Source organism: Physeter macrocephalus, chromosome 9 (genome assembly GCF_002837175.3).
Source record: "Physeter macrocephalus isolate SW-GA chromosome 9, ASM283717v5, whole genome shotgun sequence".
NCBI classification, from domain to species: Eukaryota; Metazoa; Chordata; class Mammalia; order Artiodactyla; family Physeteridae; genus Physeter; species Physeter macrocephalus.
Window position 1 is genome coordinate 108,304,953 of NC_041222.1, and position 18,718 is coordinate 108,323,670.

Consider the following 18,718-nt stretch of genomic DNA (forward strand, 5'->3'; position numbering starts at 1 on the left):
CGCTCCGCTGCATGTGGGATCTTCCCGGACCGGGGCACGAACCCGCGTCCCCTGCATCGGCAGGCGGACTCTCAACCACTGCGCCACCAGGGAAGCCCTTTTCTTTTCTTTTATTATTTTATTTTTTATTTTATTTATTCTACGCCACTCCCTGAGGCATGCAGTATCTTAGTTCCCCGGCCAGGGATCGAAGCTGTGCCCCCTGTGGTGGAAGCGCGGACTCTTAACCACTGGACCACCAGGGAAGTCCCTTCTTTCTCTTTTGGCAGTGAGAAATCGGGAGATGATTATTTTTATAGCGAAAAATGATGTTAAACAATGTTATTAAAAACAATGTGTATTCAAGACACTTTTAATATTCCTGCAAAAGTGGGGACTGGGGTGTTATAGAGAAACTTTGAATTTATGCTGCTATTCTTTTTGGCAACTGACAAGTACTTTTCCAACACTTCTCCCGGAGGCTCAGTAAACTTCTCATCTGCCTGACAGTCCTAGCACGTGACCGCCTGACAGAGTATTTCCTGCTGGGCGACGGGCACTCCGTCTTCCAGGCCGCCTGCCACCTGCCCAGCAGGCTGGGTTCTGTGAGGTTGGCCCCTAACAGAACCCACTTAGCACATCAGCATCTGGCAGGGGGGCTCTCGGCTGTGTGTCAGGGCAGGAAGGTCGGGGGCCTCCACTCAGTGGACGTTCCCTCCAGCTTCGTCCACAGGTGTTTCCAGGAGCTGTCCGGTCGCTTGTCTAGGACACACAACACATGTCGCCGTGGTGGCTGACATCCTAAAGCCCCGGGAGGTCCCCCTCTCAGCTGAAATAAGGATGTACCATGGGGCTGTGAATGCAAGAAGTCGGTGGCCGTGCTGCTCTCTTTTCCTTACGTTCGGCCAGTTAGATGCAGCCTCAGGGTTACAACCTCTGAGCACAAGAGGGTCAGAGAGTGTGGTGAAATGATGCTTCAGTTTCGTGATGGTTGTTACATGGTATTGTTCTCATTCTGTTCCTTTTATTTCCCGATAGCCTCGTCAGAAAGATACATTTCTCATATTTACTATTAACAAGTACGCAGCCGTTCATCGCTACTGATTCCGCGTGTTTGATGTGGAGTGCATCTTGGCGTTCTCGGCTTTTGTGCCAGGACTGGATGCTGCCTTGGTTTAGGCCTGATCGGGCCCCATTGCCTTGTCCATTTACAAACCCAAATAAGTGACTACAAAGACTTTTCGAGTGTTTTGGATATTTGCATAAATGCCTCCGTCAACAAAAATTTCCAGTGTCTTTAGATTTCTAAATTAGGTGTTGGGGGATGTTAACTCGCTGGATGTGGTGGCGTTACCGAACCAAACTCGGGTCCACTCCCCCACGCGCAGTAAAGCCTGTCCCCTGACGTCGGGTCGTGGTGAAGGAAAGTTTAGTGTTTATTGCAGGCGCCAAACAAGGATTGCAGGGCATCCAGTGCTTAAAGCACCCAGACTCCCCGAAGGCTGTCAGGGAAGGGATTTTAAAGACGGAGTGAGGGAAAGTGTTACGGGGTGTGTGGTCAGCTGGTGGACCCTCTTCTGATTGGCTGGTGGTGAGGTCATCGGGAATCGGCATCATCCGCCTGGTTCCAGCCGGTCTGGGGTCTCCCTGCTTGTGGGCAGCACGCAGTTAACTTCTACCACCTGGTGGGAGCTTCGGTATCTGCAAAACAGCTCGAAGACCATGGCTCAGAACATTATCTGTAGTCCTGGAGGAGGAACTAAAGGTCCTTGGCCTTGTTCAGTGGCTAAAGTATTATTATTTTGTCTTGTCTGACTATTTTCCTTTCTTTCTGGAATTTCTCATTTTTCTGATTAAATTTATTCTTTGTAACTCGGGGAAGGCCAAGGAGGCTAAAGCTTTTCGACAAACAAGAGGCAGGCAGAGGACATGGTAGGGGGTCTGGACATGCGTAGGCCCCAGAGGGTCCTGTGTGGTTACAATGGCAAACCATTGATCTGGTAGGTCAGTGCTAGAGGTGCGGTCCTCTAGAGCATAGCAGTTAGTCCTTTTCATTTGTACCAGGTGAATAAGCTGACTGAAAAGGGCCGTGAGTATCAGAAAATGCAGTGTCCTCTGATTTCATTGTGCTGGTTGTTTGGGATTTAATCTAATCACGCTGAGTCGGTGGCAGTCAATGGAATCTTCATTTAACAACCGTCCGATCCATCCTTTGCAGAGGACTGTCTTTTGTAAGCGACGATATTAACTGGAAACGACAAACTGAAGGCTGAGGAAGACCCTCGAGGCTCACTCACCTGCCGGGGTCATTGTCGTCAGGCTTTGTCAAGATGGTCTATTATGGTTGTGTTGCCAGCTGTTTGAGCGCCACCGACCTGAAAGAAGGGATATCTGACAAACATTTTAAAAGCTTTAACTCATAAAATGTGTTCTGAAGATGACTGTGTCTGTTAAAAAGCATTTAGTTATGATTTCTACTAATTCGTTACTTCAGCCAGTATTATCACTGGTTCTGTAAAACCCTCTTCGTTTTAAAGGTCTGGGCGCACTTAAAACCTCTTTCCATATTTAGGATGTTAAGATCCCAGCGGTTACATGGAAGTCTTTTGTGGACGTTACCAGCAGCCTGTAAGTGCAGATTTGAGAAAGTGAGATCTAGTTCTGCATTCTTTTTTCTGTCATTACTTGTTTTTCATTGACTTTACCTGTCCTTAGTGTACAGCAGTTACCTTATAAGAGAACATCCTTCACTGACGGGGAAGACTTGATTTTCAGTATCTAAATTTCAGGTGAAATGTGTCATCTTTGAATTTTGATTATGTCCTCTGCTGGGCTGAGGTAGTTCATGGAGAAGGCCTTAAATATTATCTTGGAGAATGGAGATTTTTCCTTTGAAAGCCTCGTAAAAAGGAGGAAATGAGGCTTTCCTCATTTTTATGGATGCATGATTTACATAAAATAGAGTGAAGTAAATTAAAATGTACAGTTTGATCCATTTTTGTGGATGCAGATCATTGAATTAATACCACCTCAGTCGAAGTAGAAATAGAGAACACACCTTCCTCACACTGTCTGCTCTGCTCTGCCCTCTCTCCTACCCCCCGGCCCCGGTCCCCGTCCTGGCCTGACCCGACCCAAGCCATCCCTGCTCCGAACTGTTCGGACTTCTTTGATTTAATTTAGTTTAGCTTGCTCTAGAATTTGATGTACATGGAACTAAACTGTGTGTATGTCTCATGTCTACTATTTTTTGTTCGGTATAATGTTTTTGAGACTTAGCCAACATTTTTGCCTGTTTCGGGGTGTTTGGGGGGTCTGTTTTATTGCTGGGTAGTATTCTGTCTGCATGACAACGATTTGTTGATTGACTCCTCCGCTGATGGGTATTTGAGTTCGTTCCTATAACTGTGGATGCCACGAATATTTTTGTAATAGTCTTTTTGTGAACATGCAAAAAAATTACCTTGGCTGAATTCACAGACGTAGTGTGGTTTAACTATATAACAAAGCGCTGAACTACGTTCCGGAGAGGTCGTGCAGGGCGTCAGTTTACGTTCTGTCGTCTCTCAACCCACCTTTCTCTGCAGCCGTGGAGCTGGATCCGGGAGCACATGGCCTTTGTAGCCAACACAAAGTTCAGCTTTATCAGTAGAGGGGCTGCAAGGGCGTTGCATAGCGGGGTGGGGGGGGGCTTTTCTCTCTGGTTTCTCCTTATGTCTTGGCAGGGGTACATGATGGAGACGGGCGGGGGTCTCCACCCCAGCTGCATCCCACGGCAGGCTTGCACACCCCAGGCTCGGGACGCCTCACACCCCAGGTCTTGCACTGGAGAATGGGTGCCCGATACTCAGGGTGCCTGCGAGCACACTCCTGTCAGCGCCAGCCGAGCCGCACGTGGGTGGAGGCTTCCTGGGGCCCCCCAGCTGCACTCCCTCCCTCCAGCCTGGGTGCACCCATACCAGCCATGGCGGCAGGGGGACGGTGTTGCCTGCTCTCCAGAGACTGTGGACCAGCTCCTTCCTGTCAGCCAGATGCTCAGGCACCCAGTGGGTGGTAGCTTTGTCCAGCGAGGTCTGCGTCCCAAGTCTGGGAGGAAGCGTGGGTTCCTGGTTCAGTTCCTCCCCTTTGCTCTACCTCAGCATCAGATGTTTGCCTCTGTTTCAGGAGGAAGCGTGTAGGTGCTTAGAAGCCCTGATTGTGTCTCTAAGGGATTAGCTTCATTGTCCTCTCAGAAGGAGTGCATGTGGACATTATCGTTTTTCCTTTTACATAGGCAAAAACGGAAGAGTAGAGTTTACTTCGGGAAGCAGCAAGCTTAGAGTCAGTGGCCTGATCAAGGGCAGAGTGTGGCTCAGGGTAGGTGCTTGTAGCTGCCTGGTAAGTTACAGAAGTTTTGTAGGACTTTAATAACTGACTCTTAGAATACAAACAAGAATGGGCAAATGGAGTACTTTCTGTACATCTGGAAAAAGTCTAGGCAGTTAACACACATTTATGCAAAGTCACATAAACATATTTTCAACTCAGTGCTCATTTTCTAAATTATTTCTTAATTTTTAATGTCACGGCTCCCAGGTCAGTTAAAGCACAAAATTATAGAATATGTTATTTTATATTTTAGAATTAGCCCAATTTCTTCCGTTTATAGATGAAGACATTGGGTATAGAATAGTTAGGGGACATAAGCAGGAATTGTAGGTAAACATTATTTCATAACACAAGCTGTTATTGTTGTATTTTTAGGGACTTTTCCTTATGATTCTGTTTCAGGCAGCCCTTTAGTAAATGTGAACCAAATCATAGGTATGTTTAGCTCTAATATTGGAAAGAAAATCCCAGATATAAACCTTAATGATGGAGATTAAATGTCATCATCTTTATATATGAAATAATAGGTTTGAAAATGGAAACCGGTAAAAATAGTGAGTTTTACACATAACCAATTTTTCTGGAATGCATCTACTTTATAAAAGAAACACTATTAGCATTTATCACTTTAGGAGTCAATATGATGTATTGACAAAGAAAAAGAATGATAAAGACCTGAAGAGAATGGTGTTGAAAATCTTCATCAGTCTTTGACTAGAGCAAAACAACTCTAGGAAGAGATTCTGCCTTGTGGCTCCTGGAGTTTTCATTAACTTTGATTGATTAATGCAGTAGTCAGTTGCATCTAATACACCTTTATAAGATAGGATATTATTGAAATAAACACTCTTATATTTGATATATATTTATTACAAAATAAATGAATCAAGCCATTGCATCTGAATCTGTGAGTTGTGTAGACCTCCACATGTGGTGTTTGTAGTGGGGACACCAAGTTAGAGTGGGTGGATTTTATGTAACTGAAGTGATAGTAAGGTTTCAAACTAAGAAAGTCACTGCAAAGACTCGAGGCTACATTTAATCACATTTAGCACCATAAAATTGGCTGTCAAAAGTCTAATTAACTCTCGGGCATTAGTCTGTTTTCCACGCTGCTCACTTGCACAGCCTTTCATTATAACATCTGGCAAGGTTTAAAAAATTCCCTCGAAGACCACTTCTTCCTTTAGTTTCACAGCGTAGAGTTATAGGGAAGTGAACTATGGTTAGAAAAGCAACAAAAGCATATTTGATGCTTCGTTCTTGAACCATGAGGAAGGTTTTTAATCTCATTTTTGGGTTGCAGGTTACTTCATTTTTTGTAAAAGCGTCCAATTAAGCTTAAAGAGACAGGTTCCCGAGCGAATGCTGATATGTATGTTGATTTTACTATTTAGCGATGTTGACATTTTTCCAAAGTTAAAACCCAACTCTCAGTGGCACAGTTCACCTGCTCTTAAATCATGATGAATATCCAACTGAGTCTTTGTTTTCTTGGTTTTATTCCAACTGCTAAAGAGTTCTCTTATCACCTAAATATGCTTTATGTTACCAATTGAAATTCAGAAGAAGGGTGCATTTGCTTAGATGTTCGCTAGACTAGCTGGAGATAAGCTTTCCAAAGCACAAAATTTTGATGATAACAAAATATTATAATATTCAGGAGGTAAAGAATGATTGCCTACCTGGGCGGCGAGCAGACGTACTAGTTAGTGGCATCTGATGGCAAAAGAACATGAAATAATATCTTCATTGTGGTAAAGAAAAAATAATTATCCAATAAAGTTCCAGGCACAGCTAAATTATCCTTTGAGAGGGATTGAAAAATAAAGATACATTCAGAAAAATAAATAAATATTGAAGGCAGAGTACAAATTTTGCTTGTTGAAACAATCACAAAAGGATGTGCTTCAACAAATAGAAGGAAGTCATACAAGAAAACCCAAAAGGAAGAGTGAATTGCAAGAAGCAATGATGGGCATAAATTGGTAGAGTTGGTAATTTTAGATGAGCTATGTCAGTAAAAATAATAATAATAGAAATAATGACTAATTTGCAGGGGTGGGGTGGTAATGTGTGGTGTAACTAATAGAAAATGGTGAGGAAACTGAATTTCAAAGATTTGATGCTGATGTGTTCGAAGGTCCTAGTTCCTTTCAGAAGGAGGACGAACTACTTACTATATGGGTATTCTTATCAGTTATGCCAGCTGTGCATGTAAACATTTATAAAGGAAACAATTAAAGAGATGTCATAATTTCCAAACTAGCAGGAAGGGCAAAGGTACTAAATGAATAAAATACAACCAATACACTATGAGGCAGGAAAGGGGAAAGAAAAGCAAAGGAAAAAGAACACGGCAAAACAAAAAGCACAAAATAACGTGATAGAAAAGAGTCCAATTATATTAAAAAATTACAATAGGTAAAACAGAAAAAGAGATAAATTGTCTTAGGTTGGGCTTCTAAATCCACCTAAGGGTTTCGAAAGCTGCCTTTAAAATATAAAAATTAAGAATTGAAAAATAAAGGGATTGGAGGAAAAGTTCGCCAGGAAAATACAAATCAGAAGAAGAAAAGCAGTTACAGCAATATTAATGTCAGACAAAATCTACATAGTGGAAGGGGGGAGCAGGAAGTTTCTTCAGTGGATTCAGGTTGCTGCCTCAACACACCTGGTCGAACCAGGTGTCGCCTGAGCCTCTGAAACCATTTCTGCTCTGCCCTGTGGTCACCCTTGGCCCTGTGCCCCTCTTCCTTATCCCTTCTCTCCTGGACATTTTGTTAGTTTCCCTGTTGATCACGTATTCTTCAGAGCATATCCAGATTCTTGTGTGTGACAAACAGATTCTTGTGTAATGACACCACTCCCCAACTCAAAATCCCTCAACCATGTAGCATTACTGACAAGGTGAAACTCCAGTGGATCAGAAGCTTCCATCTTCATTTCATCTCCAGTGTTTTTCCACACTACTTGCTGGTATCACCCACATTTGCATTTCACTGATCCTGAACTATCTGTCACTCCCTGAATAGGGAATCCTCTGACCATTATATAATCCCTTCATCTGTGTGTGTGTGTGTGTGTGTGTGTGTGTGTATGTGTTACCACAAAGCTAAATACACACACACACACGTATATAATTTACACCCAACAGTGTATTCTACTTACCTATTTATTCGTCTCTCTTCCAGTAAAAGGGTTGAGTCTGTGGGGAGCACGTAGGGTATGTGGTGTCATGTGTGCTGAAATGCAATAATCCACTTTAGGACCAGAATGAAAAGAACGAAATTTTGCTATTTGCAGTAACATGGAAAAGTCAGACTAAGAAAGACTTAGATGTGGAATCTAAAAAATACCACAAACTAGTAGTTAATATAACAAAAAAGAGACAGACTCACGGATACAGAGAACAAACTAGTCGTTACTAGTGGGCAGGGGAGTAAGAGGTACAAACTATTTGGTATAAAATCAGTAACAAGTATATATTATACAACATAGGGAATATAGCCAGTATTTATGATAATTATAAATGGAGAGTAACCTTTAAAAATCATGAATCACTATGTTGTACACTTGTACCATATAATATAAATCAACTGTACTTCAGTAATAAAAGGAGAAAAAAATGATATCAGTTAAGTCCTCAGGTTAGCTCATATCAATGAGAAAGTTTATTGAATTATTAATATTATTATTATTAGATTAGTAGATGAAGAAAAGAACATAACCAAGTGAATTGAATGCACTAGCTGAAATCTTCCTAGGTGTGGTTTTACTGGGTGATTGAGAGAAAGTTAAAAACACTAATGCAGGATAGAATAGGATTAGGCAATTTGGAAAAGGTGGAAAGAATGGAGCGCAGTGGGGGGGCAGAGATGGTTTTATCCAGCCTCTAAGATGCAGGATTGGTTCTGATTCATGGGCTTCAGCCAAGAGGAAGATGGTTGTGTCATTGTGATTTCAAGAATAAAATCTCAGGCATCTGTATTTATAGCCTGTGATGTTTTATAGTTGTAAGCTGCCAACGATGTGAGTTCTACTCAAAAGTACAGCTGGTTAAAATCACATGCACAGAAAGTGTCTTTTTCTTGTTGCGCATTCTCCGTACGGGCTTGCTCATGTTCACTTTCTGTTATATTTTCCACCTCTTGACAAATGTTCCTGCTCTTTTATTTGATCATTTATGTAAAGTTTTATGCCAAACTTGCTTTAAATTCTTTTTCATGTGCTGTATTCTGATCATTTCCTTCTCACTTTACATCAATTTTAGAGTTCTGATCTATCTTATTAAATTAGATATAACATAAGAGGGTCATGGAACTTTTGAAAATTACCTAATGTGGGCTGTATAAGGTAAAGAAAACTGAAAGAAATAACTAACTATAACTATTAATAGTCTTCATTCAAAGTACAATTAGATTAGATTAACCATGATAGTTTTATATGTACTGTACAGTGTTTTATTTCAAAGTGGAAACACTCCTTTTTTAGAATGATGTCCTAGATTAACTATATCAACAATGAGTATATGACATGTACGTTTACAAGGCACAGTTGTAGGTGCAATGGCATTGTTTAGTTGTTAGACAGAATTCTTTAATTTTAATCTATTTAAAAGTCATGTTAATAATTAAAAATCAAAATAGACTAAGGACTAGAAATAGCTCAAGACATTTTTAATGTCTACTAAGTTATTGTATGTTTTTCTTTTATGTTGTCCAACAAGAAATCGTATGATTCCAAGGTATAATAGTTTTTAAATTAGTGGCAGTTTAAACTGTGACGGTATAGTGAGAATGTTCCAGAAATTTGCATTTTCATACTGAACAAAGAATGCTTAACGTTTTATAGGGAATAAAATAATATAGCTTATCTTAATTTTTGATACTACTTAGAAATTAAGAGAAAATATATTTGAGCTAATCATTGCTTTTCAGAAAGTGTTTTGCTTAGACTGGAGGAAAGGGGAGATTTGTGTTGCAAATACATGTGTTTAATGTCTTGACCATTTTATTGTATTGCCCAAAAAGTTCATTTGGGTTTTTCCGTAAGATCTTTTTGGCCAACCCAACATCATGCTATGTCTGTTAGGGAATATTTTATCAATATATGTGTTCATATTCTTTATTTTAAACTTCATGTTTGTTTGAAATCTCAAATAAGAGTTTTACACAGATATACTTCGTATTTTTAAAAAAATAAATTTATTTTATTTATTTATTTTTGGCTGCATTGGGTCTTCGTTGCGGTGCAGGGGCTTCTCATTGTGGTGGCTTCTCTTGTTGCAGAGCACAGGCTCCAAGCGCACGGGCTTCAGTAGTTGTGGCTCGTGGGCTGTAGAGCGCAGGCTCAGTAGTTGTGGTGCACAGATTCAGTGGCTCCGCGGCCACTGTGTGGGATCTTCCCGGACCAGGGCTCAAACCCACGTCCTCTGCACTGGCAGGCGGATTCTTAACCATTAACCATTGCGCCACCAGGGAAGCTCTATACTTTGTATTTTTAAAGGAGGAAAATATGTATCTATCTATAGCTGTCTATATGCAATATATACACATATATCTGTTTATGTACATATTTTATTGGATCCATTGATTGTCAAAATGAACTCATTTATTTAGGTTATTGACTAAGTATGCCTAAGATTTAACATATTCGTAAAACTAAGTTCGATTCATACACCACATATTAGCTCTAGGTTACCCTACATTTGTCTACAAAAGACTGGCTCAAATCTACACTTCATGTCCAGTGAAAAGCCCAGGGTCCTCCCAAATACTTTTTAAGATTCCAAATGCACATTCTTCTGGTCACCCTGGCTTTATTCTTCTACATGCACTGGAATTTTATTTTCAGCTTGCTATGTTTCATGGATTCTTTCTCTCAACTTTGACCTGTACCCAAACTGGACACTCAGCCTTTTCCTTATCTATACCAACTCCCTCTCTGGTCTCCCCCCATAATAAATCACAACAAAATATCACTAACCATCACCAATAGCTGTATTCTTTAAACTAGAGAAAAAGTGTCAACAGCACAATGCCTGTCACCTAGTAAATGGATAAATAAATGTAGAATAGCCATGCAATGGAATGTTATTCAGCAGCATAAAAGAATGAAGTAAGGATGCAGCTATAACATGGTTGGACCTCGAAAACATTGTTCTAAATGAAGGAAACCACTCAGAAAAGACCACATATTATATAATTCCATTTGTATGAATCTGTAGAGACAGAAAATTGATTAGTGAGTGCCCATTGTAGGTGGTTGTCATAGGTTGGGAGAATAAGGCTGATACCTAAAGGGTATGGCGATTTTTTTGAGGTGATAATACTACTCTAAAATTGATTAATAGTTTTACAAATATGAATATACTGAAAAACCATTGAATTAATTTTTATTAAAATATAATTGACTTACAATATTATAGTCATTTCAGGTGTAAAACATAGTGTTTCAGTATTTCTGTACATTATAAAATGAGCACCTCAGTAAGTCTAGTTACCATATGTCACTGTACAAAGTTATTACAATACTGTCGAGTCTATTCCCTATAAGGTTCCTTGCATCCTGTGCCTTATTTACTTTGTAACTAGAGGTTTGTACCTCGTTTCATGTTCTCCACTCATCCCCCCCACACCCCCTCCCCTCTGGCAACCACCAGCTTATTCTCTGTACCTATAAGCTTATTTCTGTTTTCTTATGTCTGTTCATTTGTTTCGTTTTTTAGATTCCACGTATAAGTGTAATCGTACAGTATTTGTCTTTCTCCATCTGACTTACTTCACTTAGTAGGGTAATCTCTAGGTCCATCCGTGTTGCTGCAAATGGCATTATTTCATTCTTTTTTACGGCTGAGTAATATTCCATTGTATATAGGTACCACATCTTCTTTATCCATTCATCTGTCGATGGACACTTAGGTTGCTTCCATGTCTTGGCTATTGTAAATACTGCTGCAGTGAACATAGGGTGGCATAGATCTATTCAAATTCGTGTTTTTGTTTTCTGTGGATAAATACCCAGGAGTGGGAATGCTGGATCGTACGGTAGTTCTATTTTTAGTTTTTTGAGAAACCTCCATACTGTTTTCCACAGTGGCTGCACCACTTTACATTCCCAGCAACAGGGCACAAGGGTTCCCTTTTCTCCACATGCTCTACCAGTGCTTGTCTTTTATTGTCTTTTTGATAACAGCCATTCTGACAGGGGTGAGGTGATATCTCATGGTGGTTTTGATTTACGTTTCCCTCATGATTATTGATGCTGAGCATCTTTTCACGTGCCTGTTGACATCTGTATGTCTTCTTTGGAAAATGTCTGTTCAGGTCTTCTGCCCAACTTTTAATTGGGTTGTTTGTTTTGTGATGCTGAGTTGAATGAGGACCCCTGGGCTAGGGAGCCCCATGAGAGGCTCAGATCCCTTGCTCCTTGGGGAGAACCTCTGCAGTTTTGATTATCTTCCCGTTTGTGGGTTGCCAACACAGGGGTATGGGTCTCGACTGTACTGTAGATTTTAAAATTTAAAAGAATGTATCGTATAGTAAACCAAATTTTAACCAAATTTTAAACTGTAAAAGAATAAATCATATAGGATGTGAGTTACATTGCAGTACAACTGATATTTTTTAAAAAAACAAAAAAACAGCAACAAATTACATAGTTGTGTGTTGGCAGCCACAAAGATAGAGGTTTTTTTCTGGAGATACAGTAGTTCAAATGTCAGGCACAAACAGTTTAAAATTGAAAATACATCTCATTTCCTACCACGATGCACTCAGGCAGCCCTGCATACAGCTGTAGACTTTTCTTGGAGAGCCCAAGACTCTAATGTCGACTGACACCCTTTTGGGTTTCAGCCTTTATTTCTACCCACCTGCATCCATCCAGGAAAAGCGGAAGTATAGTTTATAATTCTTCACTGTTACAAATATTGCAGCAACACACCCTACCTTCATTTCTCTACCTTGAATGCTTAGAAGGCAGTAGCAACTACAGAGAGTTTTGGTCGTAAAGTTTCTGTTTTGATCACAGGGGTTTGTGCATTTCAGCTTCTGAACAGAGTGGATGAGACTAAACTACAAATCTCTGTTGACTCTGTGTTACGTGAGTGGAAGCGAAAGTACCTCTTTTTTTTTTTTTTTTCGGTACGCAGGCCTCTCACTGCTGTGGCCTCTCCCGTCGCGGAGCACAGGCTCCGGACGCGCAGGCTCAGCGGCCGTGGCTCACGGGCCCAGCCGCTCCGCGGCATGTGGGATCATCCCGGACCGGGGCACGAACCCATGTTCCCTGCATCGGCTGGCGGACTCCCAACCACTGCGCCACCAGGGAAGCCCAAAAGTACCTCTTAATAGAGGAAGAACGTGAACAAAATTTACAACTGAACGCTCTGTAAATTCCCTGATCAAATTGTGTTTGGTGAGATTGGAACCTCCATTGTACAGAAATTTATTTTAATGTTTTCTGTGCATTCTCTTTCTTCTTTTCTTTAGCTCTAGACCCAACTAAAGACCCGTGCTTAAGGCTGAAATGTAGTCGCCACGAAGTGTGCATTATTCAAGGTTCTCAGACCGCAGTCTGCGTTGGTCAGCGGAGGCTCACGCACAGGTAACCTCGTAAACTCAGTCCCACTGGCTGAATGGTTTTGTACCAGGAGTTACTGCAGAGTATAAATGTTTGACAACATGTGCTAAGCTTTTATCCAGAGTTTATTGAAACAGTTGCAAGAACTTGGCTGATACAATCATGATTCACTTGGGTTAAACATTGTTATCAGTCAGAATTACTCTAGATTATAGAATCTAGGCATATACTGTTAGAGAAAGGATTTTGTGAAGATTGCGTTAGAGGGCTATATCTGCATACTTATACTTTTTTCAAGTTTAAGGAAAGTACAGTTTGGGTATCTTCTAAGTATTTCTGCATATGACAACCCCAAAGTCCTATATCCCTCAGGGGAGAGTTAGGAACAAAGTTAATAGGAAAAAAAGTGAATGATTGATGTTTATTAAAAAAAAAAAGATGAAAAGTCACAAATAGAGGTCCGGGTCTTCAAGGAAGCACGCACTGGTACTGCTGAAGCCCTGGGGTCTATTCCCTGAAGGCCGACAAAAAATCCCAAGAGGAGAAGAGAGTGTTTAAATATCTTATGTGAAGACCAGCCCTGCTTCTGTAGGGTAGGTTGCATGTGGAGAAGTGTCAGTAATTGAGAAACAGGATGTGGAGTTTGGTGCTGAGTCAGGATGGGAACGTGGCACAGCCCACAAAGTGCCGTCACTGGGTAGCCGACTGAGGCGGCAGGTGTGCCTACTCCGTCTGTTAACTCTAAAAGGAATTCTTTTTACGAGAACACTCTCTTCTGTGATAGTGGCTGTGATTCATGTTTTGTTTTTACGTCAAACGAGCAAGAACATTTCGCTCTTTCAGGGGTGTTCAGAGACAAATTGGTTTTTGACTTTAGTGTACTGACATCTAAACTGTGTTAGTCAAACACACCAGCCGACCGAGAATAAGAACATCAGAGAGTGATAACGTAAGTAGCGGTTCTAGGAAACAGGCAGCATTGAAGTGTCTTTGATGTTCCTTATTTGCAGGAAAGCACTTATACATTAAGCCCCTTATTCTGTGCTGAGTAGATTAGCGGGGGTCTTCGTTCCCTTTACCCAGGCGGTGATGGCTGAACCCAAATACAGGGGCAGTTCAGGGTAGCCGAGATAGAGTTTTGGGAATGAGCTCACTTGGGACAAAGAATCGTGTCACATCAGTAACTTCCCCATGGAAGTAATAGAGGGATGGGGAGAGAGAAGCACAGCCTGGGGCCGGGAAGTGCAGGAGCCTGCCAGGAAAGAGCATTTCCTGAAGTCAGCGCACTCTGGGTGCGGGGCAGTTACAGGGGGGTGAAGCATTTATCAGGTATTTACCCCCAGGCAATCATGACCTCTCTGTCAGTTTTATAGGAGGACAGCAAAACTTTGGGCCAGAGGTTTATTTTTCTCCGTATTTCCTTAGAATTCCAAACAGTTTCTGAATTTCTTGGAGTTCCTGTTAATTAATCATCAGACATTTAAAATATTAGTATGTAAGCATACATGTAGGGGTGTGGGAGAGGCGATTTCTACTTGAGAAATCAGGAGGAGGATGGGGTGGAAATGGATCCCTAAGTTACAGAGAGTTCATCGCTTCATTTCATAGAAAAGCAAAACTGTTTCATCGCACATTTCCGAGACCCCGGGGAGGTTTCCATGCACCCACATTTAACACCTTGGGAAAGGCTCTTCTGCCATCTCACCCCAGCTCCCTGAACCCCAGGAGGAGAGCAAGTGAAGACTTCCAAGTCAATAGCATGTCTGGGGAAGGGATGGTCTCCTGACAACCGCTGACCAATGAGCTGGGAGATGCTGAAGTAACTGATGTCACAGAGCCAGGGAGCTTCAGGGCATCCACTCCTGTTTACTGACGCCTGTGTCAGTGCTTTTTACCAATGTGCATCTCACTGCTTCTCTGACTTACTGTAAACAGACTTAACTACAGGCAAAAAGAAACTTCCTTAGCCTGGTAAAGACTCTCAGAGGCCAAGAGCTAAATTTGAGTGTAAGCAGGTGAAGCGTCCTGAATCAGGACCACGGCCAGCTCTGCCTGGGCTGCAGCGGTGGGCTGCGTGAGGGCTGAGCTTTGAGGAGGTGGGCATCGGAGTGTTTTGGTAAATAGCGTTTAGTCCACCTCTGTTTCCGATAGAGACTTTAGAAATTGCACTCAGTACACACTATGTTCAATAAATAAAAAACTAGTTTCCGAAGAAATAAACTTAATATTTGACATGCTTTGAGGATGTCAGCACATAGGGAATGTTTATGCAGCGCTTAGGGAAGGAGGGCTGCCATGCAGTGTGATTAGTAATGTAAATAATCGACTAATAGAAGTAACGTAGAGCTTACATTGGGGGATTGTGTGTGTTTTGGGGGCTGAGGCATGGAAACAGAGAAAAGGGGCTTAATTAGTCAGTTCTGGCCATTTACATTGCTTAGGTTAGAAATTCCTACAGTTTTTCATTTATAGGAATAACTTATTGTTTCTTTCCTCCATCTCATGTAAGAGAAAAATGAATCCTTGCCTTATTTCAAAGAGTTCTTCCTAAGCTCCCCCCCCCGCCCCCAATTAGATAGCACATGTTTGTCTCTGTTACCTTAGTGGCCTGGACTTCTCATCCTGTGACACCCACCATGCTGGTGATGAATCGTCTAACACCATCTCCTCGATTGACTGGATATTTCCTGAAAGTGGGTTTGTGTCTTATTCACCACTTTATACTCAGAACCTGGCATACTTACTGGCTAGTGTATATATTTGTTGAAGAGTGTATTAAAATACCTATTATTCATAGAACATTTAGAGGAAAAAATGAGTAGTTTGATCAATTGAATTGGTTAGTCTAGATTACCTCAGTCTAAAAGTTGTTTTCTGTGCTTATGTGTTGAAGGTGGTCTGGGAAGCGTGTAGAAGTCAGTCAACAAACGTTTTAAAGTAAATGTATTGAATGATTGAAACAAATAAGTTATTGCCAATAAAAAAGGGTGAGGAAGATGTGAAATTGTGAGGGAGAGATTAGTCCATAACTGTTTGAAGCAACTGGTAGGTACTCGCCTTAGATTTGCAAATACCTCAAATAATTGGTAAATATTTCCTTCCTTAGTGCTTTAAATAACATTAATTGTCTTCTGACCAGAGAAACAGCCTGCTTCCAAAGCTCACTCCGTGCTCACGCTGGCTTTGCAGACGTAGAGCATTGCGTAAACTTCCAAATATGTCGTGTTTAACGTCATGTGTTTGGACGTTTGTCTCCTGATGGCTTTTTCTGTGAAGAGTTGGTCTCAGACAAGCATGAAGCCTGTGTTCTTGTGCTGCTTTCTGTTACTCTTTTCATTTCAATCACTGTGAAACCAAATAGTTTTACGAACAGTGAGAAAGAACATGGACTGCAACACGCTTTCCATGATGGCAACGGAGCCAGTTGTGTAGGGAGTTTGATATGAAGTGTGTGCTGGCTTCCCAGGTATGGCTCTGATCCCCTGTTTCACATTGTTACTCTGGGGAAAAGCTCCCAGTATGCTGGTAGCTAAGGGTTTTGTTCCATAGTGTTTGTGTGTTGTGAACAGGGGTCCAGGGTTTGCATATTGTGAGCAGAGCCCAGGGCTTTTGCTCCTTTGCTGCCTGTACAGCTGCCGGTAATTAGCACTATTTCTAGATCAGTGTTTTGGGCTTCAATTGATGCTGCTGGTATTTAAAAAAAAAAAAAAAGGTTTGGCAAAATAAGCAAGGAGCAAGGTTGAAGAAGTTGTTATAGGACAGAACCAGCCCTGTTAATTTCTGCTTCATTTACACCAAAGGTTGAAAATAAAATCAATAAGGAAATGCTTTTGGCCTCCTAAGAAGGCATTAAATCAAAGAATGATGAAGCTGGTTTAAAATGCTCCTTATCAAAACTAGATATCAAAAGAGAGTGAATCCTAAAGCTCCTCTATTTTAACTACATACTTTTGGAATTCATAGTTTTAATGACCTTATTTAAAAGAAGATCGAATTTCTTTGGGTAATTATTAAATGCATGGCTATGGGATTTATATTTCCATTGCTGTACTCTTGAGATATTCATGGTGGGAGGATTCGATCTCAAGGCGTAAGTTTAGCAGAGCCTCACAAATATTTAAACTGAATTGAACTTACCGTAACTATTTTGAAGTAATGACCCTCTGTGGTACATGAAGGCATTGATATTGTTCTTAGGGAGAGTGAAATCCAACATTTATTTCAAACCTAACGTGTGCAAAGCTCTTCACTAAGTGCCTTAAATTGACTTAGTTTTTACAGCAACCCTGGTGCTTTATAGCAAAGATTATTGTGCCCATTATACAGAAACAAAAGCTGAAGCTCAGAGAGTCTGGGTATTCTGCCTGAGATTACTCGTATAAACAGATAGAGAGAAATAGGGCAGATTTAAGATTTGAAATCATGTCTACCTTTTTTATATAAGCATTCCTTTTTTATAATAAATGGACGTTAATTGTGTTTGTGGGCAGATGTTTATGTAACTCATGGAGTATCTCCATGAATCTCTTTGGTTAGAATATAGGCCGTTTGCAACACCGTTTTTTTAATAGACTTTATTTTTCAGAGCAGTTTTCGGTTTACTGCCAAATCGGACAGAAGTTAGAGAATTTCCCACTTATCCCCTGCCCCGCATGCACACAGTTTCCCCACTGTCAGCACCTCCATCAGATGGGACATTTGTTACAACTGTAAACCTCCACTGACACGTCAGGGTCCCCCAAAGTCCACAGCTCATATTACTTTTTAATATTAATTGCATTTAAAAAACTGGTCATAGTATTTTGAATACTACAGTGAATTAGTATAACGTTGTTTGATTCCTCTTTTTACGACACAGATAATAGCTAAACTTCATAGTGTTTCATTTATGTCTGGAACTTTTCTAAAGATATACATATTATATAGAATATATATTTGTGTGTATATGTATGTATATAGTTGCATACAGACACATGTATGCATAACTAATTTAATCTCACAACAGTGATGTGAGGTGAAGTGGGTTACAGTTATTACCTCATTGTATTCATGGAAAAAGCTGAGACACAGAATTTATAGAATTTGCTCAAGTGATCGATTTGGACACTGAACCTGGCCATTGAGGTGCCAGAATTTATTCTCTTAATTATTATCTTGTCTTTGGAAACATACTATTTAATATTGATAAAGCATTTATATAAACGAGGCAGTCTTCTAAGCATTATGGAGATGACTCATTTTATCTTAAAACAATCCTACATTCCTGTACAAAAATCTCTGGCTAACGACCGCCTGATATGTAGTTTCTCAGCATATTCTCGTGCACATCCTTTCTTGCTGAAAATGCAGTTCTTTGGTTCTCCTTTTATTCTGATATCGGCCTCAAGAGCCACTTGGGAATTGCTTAGAAGAAGAGCGCTGAATTCGTTAGACTGTCCGTTTAGATCAGTCCACATGATCTGGTCAAGTTTTACTTTGGATGTCCCCCGTCACACAAACAGAAAGCACATTTCTCAAATATAGAACTAAGGAACATTGACAGTACTTTTTAAGTGCACAGCACTCGTATCATTACTGTGATACTCTTTCCTCCTGTTGAAAGTCTGACGTCCTCAGGTAGCCCCTTCTGACCTGACTGGGCAGCTTCCCAGCCCTTGGGGCAGGGGGCAGCCCTGGCAGGCAGGAAACTCTCTGTAGGGATGTTTCAGCACACACGCCTGAGCCAGACTGCCTGCCTTCACGGTCTCGCCTCCTCTACTTGGCTGTGTGACCTTGGGCAGGTCACTTA

The 18,718-nt window shown here is 41.0% G+C and overlaps 1 protein-coding gene across 4 annotated transcripts in view; it reads left to right on the top strand.

Moving 5' to 3' along the window:
• Positions 1-18,718, top strand: part of SPOCK3 (SPARC (osteonectin), cwcv and kazal like domains proteoglycan 3) — a 466,152-nt gene that overhangs the window by 177,159 nt on the left and 270,275 nt on the right. For 3 of the 4 annotated variants that reach the window (XM_024130846.2, XM_024130844.2, XM_024130847.2), the window contains one exon: positions 12,840-12,954. The exons of the other annotated variant lie outside the window; for it this stretch is intronic. In XM_024130846.2, the coding sequence (XP_023986614.1) occupies positions 12,840-12,954 (115 nt within the window). The remainder of the gene's footprint in view (positions 1-12,839; positions 12,955-18,718) is intronic. 4 annotated transcript variants of the gene reach the window in all.